Source organism: Betta splendens, chromosome 16 (genome assembly GCF_900634795.4).
Source record: "Betta splendens chromosome 16, fBetSpl5.4, whole genome shotgun sequence".
NCBI classification, from domain to species: Eukaryota; Metazoa; Chordata; class Actinopteri; order Anabantiformes; family Osphronemidae; genus Betta; species Betta splendens.
Window position 1 is genome coordinate 12,802,943 of NC_040896.2, and position 18,061 is coordinate 12,821,003.

General features: G+C 48.2%; 2 protein-coding genes across 5 annotated transcripts; both read right to left on the reverse strand.

Moving 5' to 3' along the window:
• Positions 1-135: 135 nt before the first annotated feature.
• rusc1 (RUN and SH3 domain containing 1) lies at positions 136-14,374 on the reverse strand. 3 transcript variants are annotated; one of them, XM_029129998.3, is made up of 13 exons: positions 14,215-14,374; positions 9,543-12,875; positions 6,937-7,815; positions 5,900-6,022; positions 5,739-5,815; positions 5,551-5,568; positions 5,069-5,243; positions 4,694-4,799; positions 4,557-4,603; positions 3,976-4,478; positions 3,642-3,889; positions 3,387-3,554; positions 136-2,748 (listed from the first exon to the last, which is right to left on the reverse strand). In XM_029129998.3, the coding sequence occupies exons 2-13, from the start codon at positions 12,754-12,756 to the stop codon at positions 2,583-2,585; spliced, it is 5,724 nt and encodes a 1,907-aa protein (XP_028985831.1). In that variant the 5' UTR covers positions 12,757-12,875; positions 14,215-14,374; the 3' UTR covers positions 136-2,582. The 3 variants fall into 3 exon arrangements, with proteins under 3 accessions (XP_028985831.1, XP_028985833.1, XP_028985832.1); XM_029130000.3 differs by lacking the exon at positions 6,937-7,815; XM_029129999.3 differs by lacking the exon at positions 5,551-5,568.
• Positions 14,375-14,616: 242 nt separating this feature from the next.
• On the reverse strand, positions 14,617-17,808 carry fdps (farnesyl diphosphate synthase (farnesyl pyrophosphate synthetase, dimethylallyltranstransferase, geranyltranstransferase)). Of its 2 annotated transcripts, XM_029130005.3 has the most exons (10): positions 17,643-17,808; positions 17,049-17,201; positions 16,829-16,969; positions 16,462-16,542; positions 16,256-16,378; positions 16,095-16,183; positions 15,928-16,000; positions 15,725-15,802; positions 15,504-15,638; positions 14,617-15,206 (listed from the first exon to the last, which is right to left on the reverse strand). In XM_029130005.3, exons 1-10 carry the CDS (start codon positions 17,643-17,645, stop codon positions 15,006-15,008), a joined length of 1,077 nt encoding a protein of 358 aa, XP_028985838.1. In that variant the 5' UTR covers positions 17,646-17,808; the 3' UTR covers positions 14,617-15,005. The 2 variants fall into 2 exon arrangements, with proteins under 2 accessions (XP_028985838.1, XP_028985837.1); XM_029130004.3 differs by lacking the exon at positions 17,643-17,808 and having other exon boundaries at positions 17,049-17,424.
• Between the last annotated feature and the right edge of the window lie 253 nt (positions 17,809-18,061).

Below are 18,061 nucleotides of genomic sequence, written 5' to 3' on the forward strand. Positions count from 1 at the left end.
GAGGATGTCTCCTGGAGCTTAAACAGGGACAGAGCATGCGGTTAGTCATTAAAAGTGTCTTATGAACGGCACAGCTGTGAATCTTAACTTCCTCCCACACATTATGTAGAAAAAAACAGTTACAGCAAAAACAGCTTGGTTTATACGCATCTTTTTATTTGTTGTATTTACAAACAAGCACATGCAGATAGAGGACAGTGACCGACACTAGAGGTGCACTCGACTATATCTAACAGTGGGACACGGAGATGTCTACAGGCTACATGACGAGAGAGAGAGAGAGAGAGAGAGGGGGGAGGAAGAGGAGCAGGAGATACAGAGTTCATTGTCTCTCACACACACACACAGACACACACACACACACACACACACACACACACACACACACACACACACACACACACACACACACACACACACACACACACACACACACACACACACACAGTGCAGGATGTACGGACACACTCATCTCTGCTTTCACTGTCGCACATGAACTTCCCAGGATCACAGACACTAGATGTGTCAGATAAACGTTTTTTCTCTGAGAAACCCAAAGGTCAATAAGTAGAAGGTGCTAAATTCCTGCATTTGGACTAAGCATGTTTCATTTGCAAATACACACAAACAAAAAAGCATTAACAGAATTTAATGTCAACCAGTGTTACACTGAATATCAGAATAGGGTTTTTTGTAAACACCTATGATCAATTAGATGACATTATAATGTGATGGTTAGTCATAAGTCATGGCCACTGTTTTAACTTATTGTTACTGGGCTGTTGCCATAGTAACTCATGCTACACTTCTTTGAAAGACAACATGAGAAACTGAAGAACGGAGCTTTCCCTGACTGATCAATAGCAACAACACTTACTGCTAAGTGAAATGGAGGTCGCGTGGATCCAGACCTGTTCAATTCAGGCTCTTACATGAACTGTAAGTGTTTACGCCTTCACTTTGGGCTGTAGGTCATGACTCCCGTGTAAACATTAAAGCATAATTATGACTTCATAACACAAAAAAAAGGTTCATTTTTAACCATATGCATAGTCCTCAATACACAATCTATATAATAACTAAGAAATATATGACACAAAGCAACATATTTCATATTAGCAACATTAGAATCCACAAACCACTTCCACCACTACCACTACCACTTCTATTACCACTTTCATTAATATAAATGATTATGATAAGCAAACATGGCGGGCAGGGTTAGGATACATACAAGGGCTGAGGTACGAGGTGAAGACCAGCCACCAAACCCACAGACCATAGAGTAGCAGATATGATGACACGCGCACATCACAGATTTCCCCCCTGCATTCGTTTTAGGTTCAGATAGTGATCAATAAGAGCTGAGCATAGACTTTTGAGGTGTTGACTCTGACTCACATTGGCCTTGTGAGGTTCTGGACCAATAAAGAATTTAGCTACAGACTGCTGTTACCTAATATTTTCCTTTATAACTGCGTAGGACAGATTAATATAGTCGGGCATTCGCTCAAAGCATTTACAGCATACAGTGAGATATGAAGGAGACTATATAATTGTTTGATGGATATGATGTCAGTGCAGCGGCATTACACAGAGCATACGAGAGGGAAGATACTGGATTTCCTACTTTAACACACACACACACCGTTCTCTGTGCATGGATGGCACCAAATTAACGCATGTGGAAACTTGCACGTTTAAAGATAAAGAACAAAGCCACTTATTTTTACACATCCATAAATGTGGCCACAGTATTAAGCTGCTTTATTTCACTGCCACCTTGTCTTGTTCATCTATCTTTCTAATATCAATCTCAATATATATACCTATATTTATATATATATATATATATATTTCTTTTTTAATGTATATTTATACAGTCAAATAGAGGAGCAGAGACACTTCAAAACACACAGGAACAGGGCGAGGGTGAAAGGTCAATAGGGGGGAAAGGTCAAGAGAACACAGATCTACACAGCTACAGTTCACTACATTACTACGCATTATGTATGCAGGAGCTACGGCCCACTACTCTAACATGCCTTTGCCACTCGCCAACCTGTGAGCCACGGCTGACGAACAGATGTTAACTCGGCCGCAGCCAGACCAGCGCCGCCTCCGACGGCAGCTGCCGATCTGAATGCGCTTATTATGCTCAGACCGGCGGCTGAAAGCGAGGAGCACAGACATGGAGGAGAAAAGACATTTAAAGGGATACTTCACTTCAAGACTAAAGGTCTTTGAATGTGAAATGGTCCAAATTTGACTTGAGTCGTTATTTCACACCATCTGCTGCATTCCTGCTGCTAAAATCCATTAGTTGAATGCTACCAAACTGGATGGATTGTGATGGGAGAAATGCCCATATGTTCATAAAGACAGAGGGCTGCTGACTGCCTCTGATGCACATAAAGCAGAGCAGATGGTGTTAGACACTCAACTCAAACACCAACCAAAGCAGCATGAAATATCCCTTTCAGAGTAGCGGAGCCTCACCACAACCTCTCAATACTTGCCTAAAATATATCGTTTTTTTTGTTGTTTTTCATTGATTGAGTGCAGCGGCTACGGCGCCGAAGTCACATGATGAGAGACGTGTAGCCAATAGGTACCAGCCCCTCTCTGTCTCCCTGACGACAGCGAATCCAGTCCTGGTCGACTCCTCCCAGCACCACGAGTTCCTCCCCCCTGCAAAAGCTGAGCTCCGAACCCGATCCGGTGTGGTCGCACAGCGTTCGCACTGACCTGAGGGCACACAGCACAGAGCCTCTGAGCCAACGCGGCCTGCGTACACACCAGCCACAAAGATAAACATCGTGGCCAGTCAAAGCGCGGATGAGTCACGGTGTAGGACTGCGAGGAGTGAGTCACCAATTATAGCCTCCCAAACACACAAACGACAGCCGGAGAGGTTCTGATTCCGTCTCTCTACACACGTTGGTGTTTGTTTAAAAGCACACGACTGGAAATCCACAGAAAGATAAAATATTGTGTTAGTACATATTTATTTAAAGCTTGCTATTCTTACCCACGTGATCTGAAACTGCTTTTTTCACGCCTCACAGAGATGAAGGCCTGTTGTTTAGGTTAAGTTTTAAATCTTGACATTGAAATATTATGATTTCCTTTCCACGCTCCAGGTCTAAAATCTGACATTTGTTACAGATTTCTCATGCTTCAACAGGGAATAATTTATCTCCTACTCATCAAACTCACAGTTGTGAGACTCCCTTTCAACCTTAGTTTATAGCACCACCATCTGGTTTTAAGATGCTTTTCTTTTATTGTTTCAAGTTTCAGTAACTTGAGAAATCAGCCGTCATGTGAATCTGATGCGTGTAGGTTATTCTTCTCTGTCATTGCTTTAGTATTATGTGTTGTACCTGAGTGCTCTAGGTTTGTCTTTCATCTCCACTGCGTCGCCCTCCTTCTCTGGTTCTGGCTCGCTTTCTCCCTGAGGCTCTGGGTCCCTCCTTAGCACTGGGGTGGAAGTGCTGCTCACCATTCGGGTCAGGGCCGTGACACCGGGAGCCAACCACTGAGAGGGACGCCTGGTGAAGAAACACAGGTTCAGAGTGTTTATGAGAATAATAACAGGTGAAAATGCGCGTGTGAATGCATTAAGCAGACGGTCTAACCTGGTTGGTGCCGTTTGACCTGTCGGGCTGACGGAGCCCTTTGAGGCTCCAAACAGTCGGCCCAGACCCCAGGGAACCTGAACACTGCTGCTGACTGGAGCGTAGTCGCCTCCCGCCTGGCTCTGGACACCGGGCCCTGGATCTGTCTTCAGCTCCTCCTTCTTCCCTGCGGACAAGCTCAGCTCAGCCAGGTTCTGGCTGAGTCGGCCTCCCCAGCGCATCACAGCGCCCCATCCCTGCTGGATCACCTGTAAGTGGAATGTAACGAGATGAGCCCTGACGCTCCATGAGGATAAATGATAATAAACAGACCACTGGAGCAGCGGTGGGCTACCTGTCCCGCCTGCTGAGCGAGGCTGTCCTCCTCAATCTCAGGAGGAGGTAACTCTTCAATCTCCTTCTCCTGCACCCACAACAGCTGAGGACTCGTCTGGCTGACGGTGACGGACGGCTTTATGGGTGCAGCACTGCTACGTGGCAACTGCCCAGAGACTCCACTTATCGAATTAGCACACGATGGCGCTTTTCCTTTAACTGTCTGATGTTCTGGACTTCTAAGGTCTACTTCTGGGAGAATTTCATTACGTCTGCTGTCTGTGGTTTTAGATAAGGGTCCCCTTGGCGACAGCTGGAACCCTGCATCCTGACAGCGCGGGCTGGGAACCTCTGGGCTGTTAGTGTCGGGCTCTAAATGGTGATGCTGGAAGAGCAGGTCGAGGTTGAAGGTCAGCAGGCTGAGAGGCTGCAACACGAGGAGCAGCTCCTCGAACAGAGGCTGGCAGACGGTCAGCGACAGGCGCATGAAGGAGGTGGGGTGGTAATATGTGACCAAGACGTCTGAGAACAGAGAGCATCACGTCACATGCTACCACGCAGGCTTAAACCATGCACAACGTCAAACTAAAGGAAACTTACCGTTGCAAGACTGGAGGTGTGAAAGCCAGAAATCAAGAAACTTGATACTAGAAAAAAAAAATGCAGGAAAACTTTAATAAACATTCAAAAATTATATTTTCATTTTCTGGGTGTTTTATGAGTAAAGAATAACTTACTTCAGTAAGCCAAGCAGAAACGCATTGAACCTGTGTTTGCTCTGTCTGAGCTGAGGCAGCTCCCCAACACGAACCTGGAGGTTGAACAAGGCTTGAGTCCTAGGACCTTGGGGACGGATGGAGGAGATGGAGGTCAGCGAGAGAAGAGGATCAACAAAGGAGCTCACCGAGGCCAGTGAAAATTTGCAGCGAAGCTTGGCACCGATAAAAAAATCAATAGCTGCTTCCTGTTGTTCACTTTACTTAGCATTTTGGAAACTAACATCAACATCAGCATCGACTGATGTGAAAAAATATTAGACAAAAAAACAAGGTTTATTATCATGTACCAGAAAATGCAACAGGGACAGAACAGCCTGCTATCATGTGTGCTACCTGGCTTAGTCGAGGCCTGGACCAGACCCCAGGCGGAGTTTGGCCTCCTGCCTGCAATCAGGTCACTCTGGTGGGGTTTCAAGCCATCGGTCAGCAAGCCGTGCAGGGCGGGGCAGAGGCACTGCAGCACCAGACGGCCGAGAGATGGATTTATGGCGCTGTCTCCTGATAAGGCCTGGGAGGAAAGGAGATGGGAGGAGAGGCATGAGGAGCATGGGCGAAAAGCATGGAGGGGGGTAAAATTGGATAGGGAGAGGAAAAAGATATGCAGTGATAGTGAGAGAGAGAGAGAGAGAGAGAGAGAGAGAGGGAGAGGAGGAGGAGGAGATCAGATATGACAGAGAGGGAAGGTAAATGGGACACATACAGTATATGACGGTGGATAGGATTGTGTGATGAGATAAGAGATGATTTTGTAGGGGAGTTAGTTTATAAAGGCGTTATTACAGCTACAACTGGGTTATCTAAAGACATTCATGTACCTGGTTAACTGAGAGAGACTGAAAAGAGAGTGTGTAGATTCGAAACAAAAACAGAGGGAGAGAAATCACTTTCAGATAAAACACCAAAAGGTTAGGTATAAAAAAAATACTGACTTAGACTGGGACCAGCATTACCTTTACATACAACATCCATGAAGAGAGCAAAAAAAACTAAATTAGTGACTGACCTTCTGAACTATAGTCCGAGAAGAACTGAAGTGGGTCAAGATGGCTTCCACTGCCACGCTGACGGCACTGACCCGAGCTGGAAGAAAAAGACGGCGGTTACACGGACAAAGCTCCAGAGTCAAACCCGAGGAGGCAAAGCTTGGCCACGCGCGTGCGGCACCTTTCTTTTCCTGCAGGCACAGAGAGGAGAGGCCGTAACCTCTCATCGGCTGCTTCACATCTTCGCCCATCCAGGACGTGTCCTCCCTCTGTACGGAACCGGCAAATGACACACTGCGAACAGCTGGCAGTGACAGTGAAGACAGCAGTTATTTACTTTATTAAAATAAACTGAGCAAAAGTAAAACATAGAACTAAAATATTGGTGTTAAGAGCAATTAAGCAATGGAGAAGCATTAGATAAAGGCAGTTTGAAGCAGATGGTACTAGTGACAAACAGCACATCCTCTAAATATTGGTTTATATTGGTAAGCATTCAACATCTGGATCTGTGAGGACTTATTGACTGCGTCAGGGATAAAGGGGATCCCATGCATTAATCTAAGTTCACCCACACAAACTTAATGGGAGGTCTGCAGAGCTAGAGGGAAAGGATCAGGTGCAAGGGTCACATGTTGTGTATATACACAGATATAGATAATATTAACTAGTTATTTATATGCAAACACTTGTATTACCAACAGGATGTGGTGGGCTTATTATGGACTGATTGGGTGCATGTGAACACACAGACGCACAATGAAACACACACACCATTGCAACACCGTGCAACAGCTTAAAGATAACGAAAACATGAAGACGGAAAAGACCAAACCAACACAGTGAGACATTTAGATAGAGGACGACGAAGAAGGAGTGATGAGAGTGAGTCTAGTCGCTCCGTGACAGGAACAGCTGTTACTCCTGAAGGCCTTTGCAGGTTTGAAAGCACCGTGTAGATAAGACGTATCAGATAACCTGCCCAGAGCTGGTTTCTGATGCATCAAACAGCTACCGTTACACAGTTCTTTCAACTCTGCAAATCCCAGAGTTGACAAGTAAAAATAAAAAAAGGGCGAGAGAGGCACCATATCGAAAACAGAACAATGAGACAGAAAGTAAAAAAAAGGACGGACGCACATCCATGCAGGCAAGACGTCGGACAAAAGGAGAGAGTGTTTGATGGCGGAGGAGAGAGAAGAGAGAGAGAAATCTTACTCGCTGCACGTGACTGCAGAGGAGCCTGGTAGAGTTTTGGGGGTAGGGGAGGCGGCCTGGGGGGGATGGGAGGGTAGAGGTTGGGGTAGTAGAAGGGAGCAGCGAGGGCGGGCAAGGTGTGCGAGCGTGGGAAAAGCGGGGAGCTGAGGCAGTAGCCCGCGGCACCCGGTGGGGGCGCTCCAGAGCGATGGGGAGGGGAGAGGGCTCCGATGGGGGAGAGGCGGGGAGGGGCACCGCGGTGCAGAGGGCAGTTTTTGGGGTGGTACAGGAAATAGGTGGGGACGGGGGGGAGGTCTTTGGATGTCCTGGCCTTGTTGCTGTGGGGGTCTTTGTGTGAGTGCGTGTGCGTTTCTGAGTACAGTGAATCCACAGGATTGATGGACCTTGAATAGGTCATCAGGACATCTATGTTTTTGTATGGAGTGGTGCAACCTGAGCCATCAGCGGTGCCATTAACAGACATGTCTGGCTCAGCGGTTGGGTCATTCTTCTGGTCTGAGTCACTACAGTACAGAGAGTCAAAATTACCAACGGAGTCGGACACAAAGTCCCAGGCGTTCGTTTTGTAATCACTGCGGTGCTGGTGGGCGGAGTGTGTGTTTGGAGTAAAGATATTCCCCAGATCGCGGGGACAGTCTACACCGAAATCCGCCAGGGACTCATAGTCAAACTCAGAGAGGAAATCAGTGCTGGAACCGTCTTTGCGGCTACGAGCTGAGCCGGCGACGGGGGCCCGCGGTGACTCCCTGCCCACGTGGCCGTGGGGCCTGGGACCTGCGCTGGGTTGGGGGCTACGGTAGCCGGGGCGGTAGGGGGGGAGGGCGGCGTGCAGGAAGTAGGGCTGGGTGGACTGCTGCAGGGAGAGTGGGGGGGGGGACACTGCTTAGAGGAAAAAAGGTTTTAACGTCGCAGGAATCCGGACGAGGAGGGGAGCAAAGCAGAGCCATGGACGAAGAATGGGCGACAACAAAATGGGATGGAGAGAAAGTTGGAAATAAGGAAGAGTGCGTGGCAGAAACATGGGAAGGAGAGAGAGATGCAGAAAATGTTAGTGTCTGTCCAGAGAAAAACGCACATTCACAAGCAGTATTCCAGCAGAAACCGTCATCATGTACTGTACCATCATGCAGTAGTTAAACACTTGACTGACAGTTCATGGGAGTCGATGGAGTTGGTTCATGAGGAGCAGCGATGACAGCGTTCATTTTGGATACAACAGGAAATGATACAGAGACAGGTACTTTAGGCCCTGCCCAGAAGCTGGCTTCACTTTCGCTCCCTACTGCAGCCTGTCGCTAGCGGAGCTTCATCACCTCCGTCGCTGCCTTTGGGTTGTACCCCACGCTAGCTCCTTCTCCAACACCACCCTCCTCCCCCTCCCCCTCCCCCTCCCTCCACCAGCACAGCACAGCACAGCACAGTACACAGTGCAGTGCTGAGTCAGTCGAACAGCAGCTAGCTGAGGTGGGTCCACTTCCTGCTCACTCACACACTCTGTCGGCGTTGGAGGCTCACTCAGTTCTCTGCAACAGGAAACCTGAGCTACCGGCTACGAAATGAACGAGTGCCACTGTACCTTGGTTGGACTGTCTCTGAGCTGTACCTCAAGTATGACACTTCCTATTTTTCTGACCCTGGCTCCCAGCCATTGGTCCACTTCCTAAGCTCCACCCCCTGGACTCTTAAAGGTGCACGCACCTATGCATGTGCCTAATCATACCTTAATAATTCAGGTGATTCTAATCATTAGGAATGGGATTACACAAGACCACAGTTGTATGGTATTAGAGGAGAGAGAGCAATTTAAATGGACCCTCCCTAACATATCTGGACGTTGACTTGGTTTCTGCAGCTCTGCATGAGATAAGTAACTTGATCTGAGCTATTTGTACCACTTTAGGGAGGGCGGGTCGGAGCGAGGAGACAGGATAGAGAGCAGAGAGAAGCAACTACACATCCCCAAGTGATGGTTTAAAACCAGTAAAAAGGTGAGAGAAGCAGAACAGCATGTGGGAGAAAAGCAAATGAGTTGTGAGCTGAGAGCTGGAGGGAGAAGGGAGAAGAAGAAACGGCAGTGAGCTCGGCGGGCCCTCCATCGGACTGAAAAGTCCGATTAATAATTGAGTAAGGCAGCAGTGACATCACACTCTGATAACCAAACAGCAAATGTTGTCTGGAAAGTTTCCAAGCTCGTCTTTCTCCTCATATTACCTTCACTCTCTTTATGGCCTCATTCCTCCCTCTTGCTCATGTTCCCTCTCTCACCCGCATTCGTCCTCTGTTTACCCCAAGTCGTCATGTCATGCATCATCTTTTTATGACTCATGTTCATCCTCTGCCTCTTTACTCGCTTCCCATAAATGACTCTACGTTTTCCTCTTCCTCGCTTTTCAGTTTCTGTCTAATGTGCTGTCCATGGATGTTATTTGTGCATCGGTGAACAAACTGACCCTCAGTCTATCCTTTTCTCCATCTCCTTGTCCAGATTTATTGTACTGTCCAAATTACCCTTGAGTACTCTGACGTGTTCTTAACCCTGACTCAAACCCCTGTAGGAAATGTACACAGTTATTTCACCGCCGCTGTCATGGAGAATTCATACTCACCCGTAATTCTCGATTCAAAAGTCCTTTCTCCGTCAGCTCGTCCTCTCACCTCCACCTTCGTCTCCTCTCTGTCTTCATTTGTTTTCCTTTCCCTTTCCTCCCTCTTAGCTTCTTCGTCCTCCCACTCTCTGCCCATGGTCCACAGGCTGCTGTCACTAACTGAGCAGCCCATCTTTTGTGATGGGCACAGCTCTGGACGTCCACCCTCCTCCTGTGCTCTCTGGAGCATTTCCTTCAGAGCAGCCATTGAGGTGAGGGCCGGTGGCGGCTGCATTAACAAGGCCTGAGCCTGAGAGGTGTACTCCCACTGGCTTCCGTCCGTGCCCGCCTTCTCTCGCCTCCACTTCAAGTTGTACAGTATATCTGGGTCTGGGGTGATGACCGTGGGGTCGGGATCTGGCTCTGTGATCACCCTTGTTGGAGGCGAGGTGTTTTTATTGCGGAAGCGCAGCTCTTTGAAGGTCGTGACCTTTGGCGCTGACCCTGGAGATGGCCCGGACGTATTGAGCTTCCTTTGGGTTTCCATGTAGGACTTCCTCATGGCCAGGGGCAGAGGCTGTGGTGGGGCATCAGCGTCGGGGGTGAACGCTATAAGCCAGTCAAATCGCTCAGGTTGGGCAGAGTTGGCCGGCAGGGTGCTGACTTTGGCGGGTGGTAAAGATGGTGGAACTGGAGGTAAGGGGCGAGGAGGCGGCGGAGGTGGAGGGGAATGTGGTAACTCGGCAGGATAATGGAAAGTCTCAAAGCTCACATTCTTAGCTTTAGTTTCCTGTGTATTGCTGAGACTGGTGCTGTAGTAGTGGTCTGACCCCACCCTCTTTCTCCTCCTTGCCATCTCTGTGAATGAGGTGGTTCTTTGTGTGTCCTTACTCTCCTTTCTTTGGCCTTCATCGCCCACATTGACTCGTTGATCTCCATCCAGTTTGTCTCCGCTGCTCCACCCATCTCGTCTCATGAAATGGATCTCACTTTCCATCACTTCCTCCTTGCCTTTTAGTCTGAACTCATGTGAGTCCCCAGATCTAGACAGGATAAAATTGTTTTCATCTCCCTCATCCTCCAACCCTTCAACACACACTCCAAGCTCTGGGCTGAGTTTGAGGAGCTCAGCTTGGGTCAGTCCTGCAAGCATCAGTAGTTTCCTAATCTCCACATCCAGGGCGTGGAAGGAGGGGGGAGGAGGTAGAATAGGGGGAGGAGGTATGGCAGGGGGCGATGAGGATGAGATTGAGATAACAGGTGGAGGAGGAAGAGGGGGTGGCCGTGTGGTGGGAGGTGGAAGGGACACGGGAGTCTTTTCTTGTTCAGCTTGAAGAGCAGCAAGACGCTGTGCCTCCTTCCTGGCAAGGTGTCGCTTCCGAGGGGGAGGGATGGGAGGAGTTGGGGTGGGATTAGCTGGAGGTGGAGAAGAGGTGGTATAGAGGGTGAGGTACGGGACAGGCTTAGTGGCAGGGAGAGGAGGAACCGACGGTGGAGAAGGAGGTAGCGATTTTTCACACCTGAAGGTGGTGAATGTGGGGGAGGAGGAGTTCAGGGAGAAAGTGGATAAGGTGGGGGAGGTGGACACGGCCATGGAGGTGGTCTCCCTGCTAATGTTGATGTAGGTGTGGAGGTCAGAGGTCACACTGGCATGGCGTGCTGGAGGTTTTGGGGGACGAGGTGGTGGCTCCACAGGGGACGGGGTCAGAGAATCTGGAACAAGAGGCTCATCGGTGTCTGACGGAGCAGTGAGGTCAACGCCAGCGTCAGAAAACTCTTGAGAGTCTCGCATCTCCCCGCGGCTTTTATACAGCTTCAAGGGAATGTCAATGTTTCCCATTTCATCCATGACATCCGAGAGGTCTTGCTCTTCCAGATCTCCAAGGTCAAACCCCTTCTCATGGAGTCTTGCGATGTAGGCCAGTTTAACCTCCCTGTTCACTTTTTCCAGGCGGTCCAGGTGATCCAGTCGATCCCTCAGAACATCCCAGTGTTGTTCCCCCTCCAAATCCCAGCGGGCCACTTGGATCACCTGACTGAATCGCTCCATTTTCCCGAACTCCCCTACTGATTCTAAGAAGTCAAGGAGGCCTAGTTTGGTGCCCTCTGAATCCCCTTTGACTCCTAGATAGTCTGGTGAAGGGGAATCCAGGGCAGAGGGGTAGCCTTCATCTGGGGAGCAAGGTGGAATCTGTGACACTAAGGAGAAGGGATTACGGGGAGGGGATGGGGGGGAGCGGGCTGGAAACGGGCCCTCTCTGGCTTGCGGAAGTGAGCGGTCTTTGAGGGACAGTGCAATAGAGAGATTATCTTGGTCGTGGGAGGAGCAGAGGGACGAGGATTGATCTGCACAGTCGGACTCCAGATCAGAGCAGGAGCTGATAGAAGTGGAGGAGGAGGAGGAAGACGAGGAGAGCGAGAACTCCAGGAGAGAGGGGGGGCAGTCACAGCAGGAGGGCACAAGAGTGTCGTCGTCGTCGTCATCGTTTTCAGCCTCGTCGTCATCGTAGTCAATATCAATATCCCCACTGCTCTCTTCCTCGTCATCGTCCTCCTCTACCTTTACAGTCTTCTTGTTGTCCAGACCAGCACAGTCATCTGCACTCTTGTCTTTGTTCTCCAGACTGGCAGCGGGGCGCACAGACGCCTCCGATGGGGCCTGACCTTGTGAGACGGGCTGAGGCTGCTCCTTGCTCCCTATCACACCCGGCCTCTGGGGCAGCGGGGCCGGAGGGGGCGGGAGCTGCAGCTGCTGTCGGATCGAGACGGTGTTGTTGTTGTTGTGGTTGTGGTTGAACATGCTGTTGTTGTCCTGCGGGGAGCGGCCGTCGCAGCACAAACACGGCAGGCTCGGCTCGTTGCAGTTGGGATCGAGCGGGAGGACGGAGGGAAGCGGCGGCGGCAGGTCTGCGGGCGCAATCTGGGTCACTGCCGAGGCGCGAGCGCTCTTGGGTTTGGGCTTCGCCGCCTTGGAGGGGGCGGTAGCCTGTTTTTGTGCGCCAAATCTGGTCTGGCTTACTGGGGCTCGCGGCTGAACTGCTGCCCTGGTCCTGATTGGAGCAGCGGGGCCTTTGGGAGCGCGGCGTGGGGAGGGGGCGCTGATTGTGTTCATGTTTTTGTCCTCCCTCTGTGAAGCCGGGCCATGAGACTTTGGTCCCGCTACGGCGTTGGTCCGTCTGCTGACGTCGAAGCGTCGCGGCTTCGGAGGCTGCGAGGAGCAGCCGGAGGACGGCATTGTTGGAATGGTGCTTTTTAGAATTTCTCAGTTGCTATAGAAACAAGTGTTGTAAAGACTGGACAGATCCAAACTATGACGCAGCGTGACGGTCACATCTTGGCTTGACTCCCAAGATCCTGTAACATCAAAGGAGACACACGGCGAATGACTATGAGGAAACTCTGCTCATTAAACACAGTTTTCCTGCTGAATGCATGTTTTCATGTTTTAGGTCTTTGAAGTTGAAGCCATCATGTGGACTATTCATTAGGACTATGGTGCTTTTGGGCTTCGTGTTTTATCATTATCGCAGCCCAAGTCTTGGGAGAACAGAGACATTTCACACGTATTCCCGTGAAATCATACATTATCAAGCAACAACCAAGGAAATAACTGAAATGAAAAGATTAATAAATTTAAATAAATTCACACCAAACTGGAAAAACAGGTATTCTGTTTAGATAATCAGTTCATCAATTAAGTCATAATGAAACATTTTGCTTTGCGCTTTCATAAATGCGATCAACATAATTTTGGGCTGTTGATCAAACAGCCGTGGCCTGTGGCATTTATTCAATTCAAGCACAAAAACTAAAGAAAAACAGAAAGGTAATTTACAAATCAATTGATAGTGAAAACAATAGTTGAGGTTATTTGGTTTAACTGAATTACTACAATCCAGAAAAAGTGATTATCTCCAGAAGATCATTTAAAAGGCTCTCAAATATTAGATCCTGTCTGTTAATCTATGATGATGAGGTGTCTTTCTTTTTGTGTTGTGCTCAGCTTCACTGGTTTTCATGAGTTTATAGTGGTCAAGCTGTCTCCATCATCTCTCTCCCTCCCTACAAGTTAATAAGAAGCAGCTGGATCTGGATCAAAAAGGAAAGGTAACATCTCGACTTACCATAAGATCCATTTAACTGGAGCATCACATAATGAAGACTGAACATGGAGTGTGCCTTTACAGAGCCCGGCTACCGTGTGTTCCTGCACAGTGCCCTTCGGATCACTGAGGAATATAAATCACAAGTCCTCGCCTCCTTTCGCGTATCTGCCTGAATCGGCGTGGAAGCCAACAAATCCTCAAATTAAGCTAAAACCAACTCATGATCGTATGTAACGAGAACGTCCCGACTACAGAATTCATTGCGTTTATTGATCCCTCAGAGCTGATGGAGACAGGGAGGGTGGGAGGAGGAGGAGGGGTACCACCAACCGCATCGCATCCAGGCCCATCCACCCACATTACGAGTCGAATGCTGCACGTTGCATTCAGATGTCAGCGTTAACGGACAAATATCACACAAGCTCTAAGTAAGAACATTATAAACATCACTGTGGGGAGCTGAATCTGCCTTTAACCTACGCCGCCTCCGTGCGGGAACGTGAGCTCGCGCTTAACCGACGAGCCTGTGTAGCTTCGTTTAACGACGGAAAACAGCGGTCGACAGAACAAAACGGGAGACGACTCACGGTTAGATTCGGGTGAAGATGGATGAAGGTCTCCATCTCTTCGGGTTCACATCCTAGTCCGTGTGAATACGAGCCTCTCTCCGACGTTACCAGCCTCAGCATCTGTCTTCTCGCGAGCATCCAACGTAGCACTGCCCCCCCTCCTCCTCCACCAACTGCTCCATCCCGACTGTAACCGCACCCCTTAGTTGCCTTATCATCACATCCCATTTAACTTGAGTAGTATTATGATTAATCTCCTTTAAATTATTCATTTTAAACCAAGAGCCCGTGCCTTTAATTGCTGTTAAATCATTCTGTCTTCAAATCATTATTAGTATAACTTACACAAAATAATTGATTTCTCTTACAATCCAAAAAAAAAACCTACAATATACATTTGCAAATAAGACAGACAGATAATTGCTGCTCATAATTTATTAAAAGCAAAAGTTTTCTAGGTGGAATATAAAAATATGTGGCATTGAGAATGAGCTGACTCCTGTCAATTGTGGATAAATCTCCTGTTTTAGTGCAGTTCCTTACATCCAGTATTGGTACAGAGATGTTAGACTGTTCATTACACACCGCCTTCAATAAATAACTAAAGCTGAACAAAAGGCGTGCTAGCATTTAGTAACATTCACAACTAAATATTTACAAACCACTTTTCATTTTTCTAAATACCACAGTCCCGCTTGAATCATGCTTTTGGAACGGGAGCCTCGTCCCTGGGGAGGGCAGTGCATCGTGACAACAGTCAAAGGGACCTGCGCTGATGCACCTGGCAGCATTCACAGAAGCGTTCTGCCTCACTTGTTCCTCTTGTAAATTTTCTTGGCAAAGTTGAGAAACACCGAGTGAGGGAGGTTTTGAGCGTGACAAGCGATGAGTTTCTGTAGCCGCTGGTAGCTTTCGCCCTCGTATTTCTGGTAGAGCTCTGGCATTTGCAAGCTGTTGTACAAGGCTTTGACCTTTTCTACACTGGCATCGTCGTGGCGCCCGTAACACGCCTGTGGAGGAGAGGACAATGAAATCAACTGGACTTAACCAGTAGTTAAGATGAAAATGGAAACAGTACCATATGTACACGTTAAAAAATGTTGATGTTAAACTTCTCATATGTTCAGAGTTAAAGCTAAATCAGCTAAATCCTCCTACACATAAGCAAAATCATGTTTTAAAATTTACATATTCGCAACAATACAGTAAACCTATCTACCCCAATGTAGATCATATTCATATTCTTTAGAATTGACTTTATTTTATTTGCAGCCGCAGTATAACATGGCTGCTATCTGAAGTCCCACCTCCAGCTCTGCTCTCTGTTCAGGAGTCATGACTTCCAGGGCTGTCACCACCAACCAGCTGCATTTGTTATCCTGGATGTCTGTGCCAATCTTTCCTGTCACAGCAGGGTCACCAAAACAGTCCAGGTAGTCATCCTGCAAATGATAGCCACGTATCATCAGTATACTGCAGTGTATAAGCCAAAATTTGAAGTGATGACATGTAAAAGCAATTACCATACCTGTATTTGGAAAAATTCTCCCATCTCAAGTAGAATGTGTTTGGCATTAGTGTGTTCCTCTTCACTTGCAACTCCTGCCTTTAAAACGGTTGGGGAAGATGGATATGCGAAGCTTTATAACTAATCTGTTACTTTTTAACCATAAGGTCATTAATCAAATTAGAGTCTATAACTTCATTTTGTGTTAATAAAGAGACACTCACCATGTACATTGCAGCAGCCACTGGGAGATAAAAAGAGTAGAAGGCAGTCTTGTATTTTACAATTGCTTTATATCTGAAACACAGTAAATAAAAAATTACATTCATATTATACATTATATGCTTTCATAATTTCTCTAAATTTGCTTTAAAATATACAACATCCCAACCTTTCCATTGTGAATCTGTTGAGGTCAATCTGACCAGGAGGAGCCGTCATGAGGTCCAGAGCTTGACCAAGCTCTGTCTGGAAAGTTGTCTGCACGGACACAGGTGCATTACAAATCTTGTCAGTGTGTGTGTCTGCATATTAAATCAGAACACCAAATACCTCTGTGAATAGCTCCAGTAGGTGGACATAGTAGGGTTGATCCCGGCAATGTCTGCGAAGTAGTCTGTAGATCGACGCTTCCAAGAGAAATGAGTCATTGATGGCATCCAGGCCAATTCCATCCTTAAAGACCAATACATAGGATTTACACGAGCATACAACTAACTAATGATTAGTGCACAACAGAAAAGCGGCTCAAGTCTGACCTTCTTGTACCAGCAGGGCTGTCCCCTCCGAGTCACAGATCCGTCCATGATATCGTCTGCGACAAGGAAAAATGCCTGAAGCTGTAAATAACAGAGACACGGTTGTAACACTTGTCGACTTACAGAATGTAACACTCTGGAAAAAGTGTCAAAACAGCCAGAGCCTGTGCTCGCAAGTTCAGGCTTCAACAACAGCAGGGCTGCGCCAACTGTCAGGCAGGAGTCTGATTATTAGGAGCAGCTGGGTGTTTGGGGAGCTTTGTGGCACTACTACTGATTCCATGTGAAGTTTGAGGTTGACAGTGAGTAACAAAATGTGAATAATGCCAGATATTATTATTTAAAATGCCCCTTAGCGTAAACTCACCAATTCAATGCACCATCCAACCAACAGAGCCCGCTGCACCGCGTCCTGGGTGAGCTGTGAAGGAGGGAGCAGCTCCCTCAGCGAGCCAATCACAGACAGGCCTCTGTTCCGCTTTCCTCCGGGGGCATTGTACACCAACACCTATAGGCAAAATGCAGGTATGGGCTGAGTGACGGGGCGCCGGCTAAAGACCGCACAGTACCTGAAGCACGGCGCCCACCTCTCTCAGTCTGCTCAGGGCATCAGCCAGAACCGGGTCGTCCAGGTCCTTCTCTGCCAGATCCGTGACCAGCTCCTCGAACTGGTCCTCAAACAGCTGATGGTCGGACGGCGGCGTCCTTCTGCTGTGTGTCCCATTGCAGGTGGCGTCTCCCTGGAAGGACGAGGTGCACAACAGAACACGCGTGGGCTTTAACTTCAGCGGGGACGCGGCCAGACACACTTTAGAGGCGTTGACGACCAGGCTGAGCCGAGGCCTCATCATAAACAAGCTGCGGCTCTGACGCCTCCAGCTCTGCCGGCGTTGGTCACACGGCGCTAGCTACGTAAACCGCAGATGTTACAACTCGCTTCTTTGTCTAAATGCGAAAACCCGCCAGGATAAACTGGTTAATCCCATTTACTGCTACCACCACCTCACAAGAGCGAGGATTAGGTAAAGGCAGCGACTATTATTAGCCAACAAGTTATACTGTGAGGAATAGAATCGTTAACATTACCTGCCGTTAGCCTGGAGTGTACCTGCAAACTAGCTAAGCTACACATGTCACACTGAATCAATTTAATTACGTCTCCCATACACGCCGCTACATACCATAATTACTCTGTCTTCTTATCCCAAACTATTCGCTGTAAAACAACAAAGAAGCGTCTCCCTCCGTTCCTTCGTATTGCTGTCAAACTGGAGACACTGAACGTCTCCTAAAACCAGGATGAGTGGATTGTAGTTCGCAGCGCCGCTCCTGTCCGTTTTATCGCGAAGCAGCAGGACTAAATTTCCCATGATGCACTGCGAGTGGTGTGTTCGGGCGTGGACGTCGAAGGCTCCATTTGACATAGAGCGCGTTCGTTGGATAGCGCCATCGAACCAGGATAGGCTTTCACAGCGGCCGACCAATCGTGTTAGAGAAGAGGCGGGGCCTAAGTGGAGTGGTGAGACTTAACCGTTACAATTACAGGTTTATTCATTAAACATGGATGGAAAATAAAAATACAGCGGAAATTATATTGACC